The 10,865-nt window shown below is 42.4% G+C and overlaps 1 protein-coding gene across 1 annotated transcript; it reads left to right on the top strand.

Annotated features, from left to right (window-relative positions):
- Nucleotides 1-181: 181 nt before the first annotated feature.
- Nucleotides 182-6,029, top strand: LOC134294890 (EMILIN-1-like; the record flags this gene model as incomplete). The annotated part of the gene is given in 1 exon segment (XM_062966673.1): nucleotides 182-6,029. A coding segment is annotated over 1 exon segment (332 nt), but the record flags the coding sequence as incomplete, so codon positions are not given.
- Between the last annotated feature and the right edge of the window lie 4,836 nt (nucleotides 6,030-10,865).

Here is a 10,865-nt window from a genome sequence, read left to right as displayed (position 1 = left end):
TGCATGAAGGCAGAGAGGGGTTGGATTAGATGGTCCATGTGGTCTCTTCTAAGTACTACTACTACTACTACTATTACTACTATTATTGAGGCTGGATAGCCATCTGTTGGGGCATTAGAGGGGTTGGACTAGATGGCCATTGGGGTCTCTTCTGACTCGATGCTTCTATGCTCCTCCTCCGCAGGGATCTTCACCGCTCCCATCTCCGGCCGCTACCTGGTCAGTGCGGTGCTGACCGGCCACCGTGGCGAGAAGATCGAGGCGGTGCTGTCGCGCTCCAACCAGGCCATTGCCCGCAGCGACTCGGCCGGCTACCAACCGGAAGGCCTGGAGAACAAGCCGGTGGCCGAGCGGCAGCCCAGCGCGGGGGCCCTGGCCGTCTTCGCCCTGGTGGTCCCCATGGAGGCCGAGGAGACCCTCTGCGTGGACCTGGTCTCCGGCCAGCTGGCCCACTCCCCGGACGAGCCCTTGACCATCTTCAGTGCCGCTTTGCTTTACGAGGACGGGGTCTAGTTGGGCGCCAGAGAAGAAGACAGAGAGTCTTATTCCAGGCATGGGCCAACTTCGGCCCTCCTTCCAGGTGTTTTGGACTTCAACTCCTACAATTCCTAACAGCCGGCAGGCTGTTAGGAATTGTAGGAGTTGAAGTCCAAAACACCTGGAAGGAGGGCCGAAGTTGGCCCATGCCTGTTACAATAATACAATAACAAAACACTCAAATAACTCATTACAGAACCAGATATCTTCAGATAGGTGTCGTGGATTTCTGCAGGTATAACTAGGTATAAAGGTAGCTTGCTGTTGGAGTAGAGAGAGAAAACCTGTCAAGTTTGTATATCTGGTATATGCTGTATTTATATATTGCTGCGACTAAGAAGAGGGAAAAAGCCTATTTTTTGGAAAGTTCGATCATTTCTACGTGTTGTTCCTCCTCCTGCAGAAATCCACCACACCTGTCTCATTGTACCTGGTTCCATACCTGGAGTTATTACAGTCACATCTGCATAATTAAGTGTTTTGTTATCATACAAAGCCTCTAACGAGGATGGCTTCCCTGAACCTTTTCGTTCCCATCACATTTCCCATTAAGCAAACCTGTCGGTGGGCATAAGACTCCGATTTGTCTCCAATTCCTCAGGCGAGTCCTATGGGAACTGCTTTGGAAACCAACCCATCTTTTAGGGATCATAGTGAACAAGCCAACAGTGTGATACTGCAGCTAGAAAGGCCAATGTGATTCTCATCATTGCCCCACTCTCTTCCGCTTTGGCCAAGTCTCTTCGCCTGAAGTGATAGCTCTGAGGGCGCTTCCGGACAGCACTAAATGACGGATTTTAAACAAGGGCAAAAATAAAAAATCCCAGGACTTCAGAAGAAGAGGTCCACATACAGACCTGTTAGTCCTGGGATTTCTGCCTCCGTTGTCCAGACTCACTGTTTTGTTCTGAGATTTAGAGGCTCCCAAGGTGGCCAATGTGAGACTTCCACCAGAAAAAAAAAATCCCCGGGATGCGGATATACGGATATGCAGATATACGGATATGCAGATATACAGATATGCAGATATACGGATATGCGGATCAATGCAAAAGTCCCATTCTTTGTCCTGGTCAGAAAAACTGTCCCCTCCAAACGTTTCATGAAGCATCTGCCACACAAACAAACCTAATGGAGTAAGACCACTTCTGTCCAAGTCAGCACTGCACAACGGAACAGGAACACACACTTTCAAGCCAGGAACAGAACCTTAGTAAAACTTTATTTATATACTGCTCTATCTCCCCAAAGGGACTCAGGGCAGTTTCTAACAATAATTACAACCACATACGCTACATAAAACAGTATAATAAACACATTATTAAACAGAATAAAACCTTACAGCTAAAATAACAATGGCAACAGTCACAGTCATTATTGACACTTTTTAGAGCCTGCCTGCCTGGCCATCTGTCCAGACAGATTTGGTTGTGGCATGGAACAATATTGTGCTGTTCTTGGATTATATATGGCTGTTTCTATTAGCCACCTGCATGCCTTGGCTCTCAGTATTTCCTCACCAGCACATCCATGTCCCAACAGCCAGTAGTAAGTTTTTGCCATTTACTCAGCTGTACCCATGTCGTCAGCATACACTCAATGAGGAACTGACATGTATAACCCAACAACATCATCCTGTTGCTCCCTGGCATAAGTACACCATGAAACCTGTCTGCAGAGATGGCCATTCAACATGGTCTGAATAATCACAGTAATGATGGCATTCTGTTCCTGGTTTGAAAGTGTCTGTTCCTGTTTCATTGTGTACTACAGTAGAGTCTCACTTAACCAACAGAATGTTGGATAAGCGAATATGTTGGATAATAAGGACGCATTAAGGAAAAGCCTATTAAACACCAAATTAGGTTGTGATTTTACAAATTAAGCACCAAGACATTGTGTTATACTAGTACAGTAGAGTCTCACTTATCCAACGTTCTGGATTATCCAACGCATTTTTCTAGTCAATGTTTTCAATATATCGTGATATTTTGGTGCTAAATTCGTAAATACAGTAATTACTACATAGCATTACTGCGTATTGAACTATTTTTTCTGTCAAATTTGTTGTCTAACATGATGTTTTGGTGCTTAATTTGTGAAATCATAACCTAATTTGATGTTTAATAGGCTTTTCTTTAATCTCTCCTTATTATCCAACATATTCACTTATCCAACGTTCTGCCGGCCCGTTTACGTTGGATAAGCGAGACTCTACTGTAGTTCAATACCAGTAATGCTATGCAGTAATTACTGTATTTACGAATTTAGCACCAAAATATCATGATGTATTGAAAACATCAACTGCAAAAATGCGTTGGATAATCCAGTTGAATAAGCGAATGCTGGATAAGTGAGACTCTACTGTACTTAGTGTGAAAATACTTGCGGCACTCCAGGAACTTCATTTTTCTGCCACAAACTCCATTAAACAGATAGAGGATGGAATTCTTCCCAGGATAAAGCGGTTTGCCTTCTCTCAAGTGTCACCTTTTTAGGAACCAACTAATCAGGAACAAACATCCAAAACCTGGGATCAAATCCATGATTTCCGATTGCAAGGACCTACAGACATGCAAAGATCCGGATATTCGTCTCAAAACCGGGATATTCCCGCACCTAGAAATCTCGCGTTTTTTTGCCTTTTGTAGTGATTGCTTCTGGGTTTACAGGACACTCTCCTGTTTGTGATAAAGGGACTGTCTGGACAGACCCTGAGTTGGAGCAAAGCCATTCAAGAAGAAGATGGACTCTAAGGTGTCCAGTGAACATGGTCCAAGGTCTGGAGACCATGCATCCTTCTGAAGAGCAGCAGAAGGAACTTGTGATGTTCAGCTTGGAGAAAAGACTGAGAGAAAGGACACGAGAGCCATGTTTATGTATCTGAAAGGATGTCCCATTAAAGGAAAAGCTTGTTATTTGGTGCTCCAGGACACAAGGGAGCGATGGGTTCAACATGCTTTACTACAAGAGCTGTTTGGACTGTGGAAAGAGACCCCGGAGGAGCTGGATGGGCACCTGTTGGGAGGGCTTTCGTTGTGTCTTCCTGTCTGGCAGGGACTGGACTAGATGGCCTTTGGGGACCCCTTTGGGCTCTCTTGAGTTGATGATGCCCTGTGCCTGCTGGCATCATCTCCAGACCCTCCTTTGCCTTGAGAAACCCTTTTGCTGTCTATCATAAGAGGGAGATGGCATTGCAGAGAGAGAGTCACAAAAGTACACAGAAATCTATGAATACGCTTAGAGATACAGTTGTCCTATTGCTAACTAATATCCAGAACAGAACATAGGTAACTGTGAAGAACTATGGCAGGGGGGGAATCTTTTGAAATCCCACCGCTGCCACCAATTTGTAAAGATGTGGAGGTGGAGGTTGTTTTTTTATTAATTAATTATTATATAAATTTTATATCCGCTGCCACCAGAGGTAAAAATGTTTATAATGCGGCCACCAGATGTCAAGGGGATTATCAACTCTTGCCATCACTATTGGAATACGTAGCCACTAGCTACTTAGAGAGGAGACTTTTATTTTTCTTCTTTCTTCTTTTGGTTCTTGCTATGTGTATGTATGACAGAGACTGAGATGTTTGAAGGAATAATAACACATTTATTTAGGCACAAGCTTGATGGTTACAATAACTTTTCTTCTTGTTTGAGGCACGTTACTGAACAGTTGCAATAACAGAATGAGGTGTTTCAAACTTTTAAATTCCACTTCAATCACAGAATATCTGTTCCCAATCAGGAGACAGACTACCTTAAAATAAGTCACCAAACTTATTTTAGAATTGACTCAAATTTCAACCTTCGAGCCACCCTGACCTTCTCAACTGAGAATCAGTCTTAAAGGCACCTTCTCAGGCACATACTCTAAAAACTAACCCTCCCCATGGTTCTCTGACCACAGACTCTGACTGACTCAAAATGAGCAATTGAGTCTCCCTTGATCCCTTCAACCAGGACCAATCTTCCCTGTAATTCCCCCGATTACAGACTGACTGACTTTCCCTCCAAATTCTACTCTCTCTTCAGCTAACCCAGTTGGCTCCGTTAACCCTTTTTAAAACACAGTTAAACATGACTTTTAAAACACAATTAAACATGACACCTGTAAACTAAAATTCATACTTCTTTACAGTAACAAACTAATTATAATCATTACAGGCGCATGAGTAATGCACAAATGAAGACTGTTTACAACATTACATCAAACAATTATTTCCATGCTTGTATGTTTTTTCAGTAACAGAGAAGTATATTCGGTGACTTTGAATTTCAGTATTGTCCCATGCAGATAAAAGTCTTAGAATGTAATGTTGTAAACAGTCTTCATTTGTGCATTGCTCATGCGCCTCTAATGATTATAATTCGTTTGTTACCAACCCTGTTTCCCCAAAAATAAGACATCCCCAGAAAATAAGACCTAGTAGAAGTTTTGCTGAATTGCTAAATATAAGGCCTCCCCCGAAAGTAAGACCTAGCAAAGTTTTTGTTTGGAAGCATGCCCGGCACACACCAAACAAAAAAGCCATAGCATGCAGGATTGGTAAATGTACATACAGTAGAGTCTCACTTATCCAAGCCTCGCTTATCCAAGCTTCTGGATAATCCAAGCCATTTTTGTAGACAATGTTTTCAATACATCGTGATATTTTGGTGCCCAATTCGTAAATACAGTAATTACAACATAACATTACTGCATATTGAACTACTTTTTCTGTCAAATGTGTTGTATAACATGATGTTTTGGTGCTTAATTTGTAAAATCATAACCTAATTTGATGTTTAATAGGCTTTTCCTTAATCCTTCCTTATTATCCAAGATATTCGCTTATCCAAGCTTCTACTGGCCCATTTAGCTTGGGTAAGTGAGACTCTACTGTACCAGTTGTATATGGATATCATGGTAGTAACAAGAAATTCTTGACAGGATTCACAGTTTGTCTGGTTATGCTGGTTTGTGATGACAACTACTTCACAGTGTATAATGTTCATTTTTTGTTCAACAATAAATGTGAATTCTTCTTCCTGGAAAAATAAGACATCCCCTGAAAATAAGACCTAGCACATCTTTGGGAGCCAAAATTAATATAAGACACTGTCTTGTTTTTGGGGAAACACGGTAGGTTCTATTCTGGATATTAGTTAGCAATAGGACAACTGTATCTCTACACAGGTGCAGAGAGAGAAAACAAGTGCATCCTTTCTGTTATTTATCCGTTTGTCGTGCGCTCTCTGCCCGTCCCCCTCCGGCCACTGCCCCACTGACCGCCGGCTTGAGCCTTGCGCACGCTTTGCCACCACCCCAAAGCCACGCCAACCAGCCACGGAAAGGAAGAGGAGGAAACCTTGGGTGGAGACAAGAGGCCAAAGGAGCAGAGGAAAGAAGGACTCTCCATTTGGACCTCACGGTTTACTCCTCATGTATCTGGCCAACCTTTGCTACAGGTATGACGACTGAATAAAGAAACACCTTCCTTTTTTAAAAAGGGCGTCGAGACTCTCCTTTTAAAGCAAATCCCAGCTGTTGTTTGTTTTCCGGGCTGTCTAGCCATGTTCCAGAAGTACTCTCTCCTGACGTTTCACCCACGTTTATTTATTGACAGTATTTATATTCCGCCCTTCTTTCTCACCCCGAAGGGGACTCAGGGCGGATTACAATGAACACATATATGGCAAATATTCAATGCCAACAGACAAACAACATTCAGTTTTTAGACAGACACAGAGGCATTTTTTAACATCTTTTCCAGCTTCTCGATTTCGGCCACAGGGGGAGCTGTTGCTTCACCGTCCACTGGTGGCTGTTCTTCCTCATTCTTTTCCTCGTGAGCAGTTTTATGGTGTTGTAGATTAGTTAAATTAGCCTCCCGCATAAAGCGTACCTAAATTTTCCCTACTTGACAGATGCAACTGTCTTTCGGGGCTGCTAGGTCAACAGCAAGCCGGGGCTATTTATTTATTTATTTTTTTATGGTCGGAGGCTTAACCCGACCCGGGTTAAGCCCCACAACCTCTGAGGATGCCTGCCATAGATGTGGGCAAAACGTCAGGAGAGAATACTTCTGGAACATGGCCAGACAGCCCGGAAAACACACAACAACCCTGTGATCCCAGCCACTAAAGCCTTCAATAACACACCAAATCCCAGCTTGTGGTGAATCTTCTATATCAGGCTTGGGCAAATTTCTGCCTTCCCTCCAGGTGTTTTGGACTTCAACTCCCATCATTCCTAATAGCTGGAAGGCTGCTGTGAGTTTTTTTGGGCTGTGTGGCCATGTTCCAGCAGCATTCTCTCCTGATGTTTCGCCTGCATCTGTGGCTAATGGCATCTTCCGAGGTCTTCCCACATTAACAAGATGCAGGCGAAACGTCAGGAGAGAATGCTGCTGGGACATGGCCATACATCCCAAAATAACTCGCAGCAATCCAGTGATTCTAATCATGAAAGCCGTCAGCAACACAGCCAGAAGGCAGTTAGGAATTGTGGGAGTTGAATCTTTTGGGCTATATGGATGCCTGCCACAGATGTGGATGAAACGTCAGGAGAGAATGCTTCTGGAACATGGCCATACATCCCAAAATAACTCACAGCAATCCAGTGATTCTAATCATGAAAGCAGTCAGCAACACAGCCAGAAGGCAGTTAGGAATTGTGGGAGTTGAATCTTTTGGGCTATATGGATGCCTGCCACAGATGTGGATGAAACGTCAGGAGAGAATGCTTCTGGAACATGGCCATACATCCCAAAATAACTCACAGCAATTCAGTGATTCTAATCATGAAAGCAGTCAGCAACACAGCCAGAAGGCAGTTAGGAATTGTGGGAGTTGAATCTTTTGGGCTATATGGATGCCTGCCACAGATGTGGATGAAACGTCAGGAGAGAATGCTTCTGGAACATGGCCATACATCCCAAAATAACTCACAGCAATCCAGTGATTCTAATCATGAAAGCAGTCAGCAACACAGCCAGAAGGCAGTTAGGAATTGTGGGAGTTGAAGTCCGAAGTTGGCCCAGGTCTGTATCAACATTCTGGAATTCACACATTACATCAGTGAGGTCAAACTTACGGCCTTCCAGGTGTATTTTGGACGTCAGCTCCCAGAATTCCTGGTCATTGGACAAGCTTTAATTAGCAGTGCCAAGCAGCTTTGAGTCTGGGTTGCTGTGAGTCTTTTGGGCTATACGGATGCCTGCCACAGATGTGGGTGAAACGTCAGGAGAGAATGCTGCTGGAACATGGCCATACATCCCAAAATAACTCACAGCAATCCAGTGATTCTAATCATGAAAGCCGTCAGCAACACAGCCAGAAGGCAGTTAGGAATTGTGGGAGTTGAAGTCCGAAGTTGGCCCAGGTCTGTATCAACATTCTGGAATTTACACATTACATCAGTGAGGTCAAACTTACGGCCTTCCAGGTGTATTTTGGACGTCAGCTCCCAGAATTCCTGGTCATTGGACAAGCTTTAATTAGCAGTGCCAAGCAGCTTTGAGTCTGGGTTGTTGTATGTTTTCCAGGCTGTCTGGCCATGTTCCAGAAGCCTTCTCTCATGACGTTTTGCCCACATCTGTGGTAGGCATCCCCAGAGGTTATGAGGTCTGTGGAAACTAAGCAAGTTTATATATCTGTGTAAGGAGGAAACCATGAAAGTGAACAAAATTTGTCTCCCAGTATTAAAAAAAACTTTAAAATCAGGAGAGTAAATATAGAACAACACTCTGAAAACAGAGAAATGCCAGACATGAGTCAATCAGGGTCTGCTAACACCACCAAACAAAGGATTCTCTCAGGCAGGAAGAAGCCAGGGCCAGCCATGAAACAATCAGGGCCAGCTAACACCTCCAAACAAAGGATTCTCCCAAGCAGGACGAAGTCAGGCCTTGAGGCCACAGGGCCATCAAATGCTAATCAAGATGACTAATTACAACATCCACACCTGCTTCGAAAAGACAAGAGTTCTTTCTTCCACTCTGGACATATCTAAACCCCACTTGCCTAGTTTCCAACAGATCCCACAACCTCTGAGGATGCCTGCCACAGATATGGGTGAAACGTCAGGAGAGAATGCTTCAGGAACATGGCCAGACAGCCCGGAAAATGTACAACAACCCAGGGATTCTGGCCATGAAAGCCTTCGACAATAGCTTTGAGTCTCTTTTGTAGAGAGAGAAAGCAGGTTATAAACAAACACAACAACAATGTACATGGAGAGTTGCAGGTTGGATACCTCTGGTTTAGATCAAGGTAAGGCATTGTCTTTTCTGCTTCAACCAGACTCACCTGGAATGATAACAACCCTGTGTCCCATTGAGGAGGAAGGGGCCAAACCTGTGTTCTGCTGCTCTGGAGACACAAAGCAATGGATTCAAATGGCAGGGAAAGAGATTCCACCTAAACATTAGGAAGAACGTCCTGAAGAGAAGAACTCATTGCCAATGGAATAAGTCACTGCCTAAGGACCATTTCACATTGCGATACAATCCATTCATATCAGTATGCATTCTGTATTTCTTTTGGACTGGATGCATGCTGTATCCAGACGGGACACAATATGCATCCAGTCCTGAACATATTTTTATTTATTTTTATTTATTTATTTACAGTATTTATATTCCGCCCTTCTCACCTCAAAGGGGACTCAGGGTGGATCACAATGCACAGATACATGGCAAACATTCAATGCCATTAGACAATATGATATAATAATAATAATAATAATAATAATAATAATAATAATAATAATAATAAATAATAAAACTTTATTTATATCCCGCCACCATCTCCCCGCGGGGACTCGGGGCGGCTTACATGGGGCAGTGGCCCAAACAACATAAGAACAAAATATAAGCAACACAATAAATCACAATATAAAAAGATAAAACAATAATACAATATATCAATATAAACAACAATACAAGATAAAAAATTTCATTTAATTTAAAATATTAAATTAAATGAATTAATATTTTCATTTAATTTAATATGATATATAGACAGACACAGAGGCAATTTAACATTTTCCAGGTTCCGGCTTCACGAGGCTATGCTCGATTCTGGCCACAGGGGGAGCTGCTGCTTCATCATCCACTGTGACACCGAGTCCTTGATGGTAGTATTTCCTCATTCTTCCACATAAAAACTGGACGCTTTTATGGTGATGTACATTAGTTTGATTAGCCTCCTCACATAAGCGGTCCCTAAATTTTCCTACTTGACAGATGCAACTGTCTTTTGGGTTGGTTGGGTAAACAATGAGCTAGGCTATTTAATGGTTGGGCACTCAATCTGACCCGGGCTCACTTGAACTCATGACCTCTCAGCCAGTAGTGATTTGTTGCAGCTGGCTACTAACCAGCTGCACCACATCCCGGATAGAAAATCATAGTAAATATTTTTAAAAACAGTGTGCAATTTCTCCATTTCTGCGACATATTGCAGATGGACTCCAACAGATTACACTATGTAACATGATTTCTGTTCCTGGGTTATAAATGTCATTTCCTCATTGGTTCAGTTGTAAATGTTTATTCAATTGCCAAAACTTTGTTCTTTTTTTTTTTGATAAATTTTTATTGAATATTTTGTACACAGTTCAATAAAAGAAAGGGAGGAAAGAGAAAGGAAAGAGAAAAAAAAATGGGGGGGGGGTCAAGGATTAATGGTGAAAAAAAAAAAAGGGGGGGGGGGGTGGGGGGAATTTCTTCCTAGACTTCCATCCTCATCACTTCGGTGTAATTTTCTATTATTACAATTCTTCCTATCGTACTGGGTAGGATTTATTTCCTTTTTCTGGTGTACCGAACAAAGTTTGTTAATCTAAATACTTTTTGGATTAGTTAGTTCCTGTTCCTTTGTTGCTTGTATTCTATGTAACTTGACCAATCTGTGCATTTCATTGGTCGCCCATTATGTTGTTTGATCAGGAATGTTAATGAATCCATATCGTGTATTTCATCCATTTTTGCGATCCACTCTTCTATGCTTGGTATAGCTTGTATTTTCCAATATCTTGCCAATAAAATTCTCGCTGCTGTTGACTGATAAGTAAACAGTATGTCTTCATTTCTATTGAACTTCGTGTCTTTGTCGGTTATTCCTAGGAGGTAATATTCTGGTTTTAAAGGAAAAGATTTTTTAATTATTTTCTGTGTCTCGGCATGTATTATTTTCCAATATTTCTGAGTTACCTCGCATGACCACCATGCATGGTAAAAAGAGCCCACCTGGTTTTCACACTTCCAACATTTGTTTTGGACATTGGGATACATTCGGCCTAGTTTTTCCGGTGTGATATACTACCTGTGAAAGATTTTGAG

This window comes from Anolis carolinensis, unplaced genomic scaffold (assembly GCF_035594765.1).
Source record: "Anolis carolinensis isolate JA03-04 unplaced genomic scaffold, rAnoCar3.1.pri scaffold_27, whole genome shotgun sequence".
Classification (NCBI taxonomy): Eukaryota; Metazoa; Chordata; class Lepidosauria; order Squamata; family Dactyloidae; genus Anolis; species Anolis carolinensis.
The sequence above is the reverse complement of the archived record's forward strand: the minus strand, read 5'-3'. Positions and strand labels throughout refer to the sequence as shown.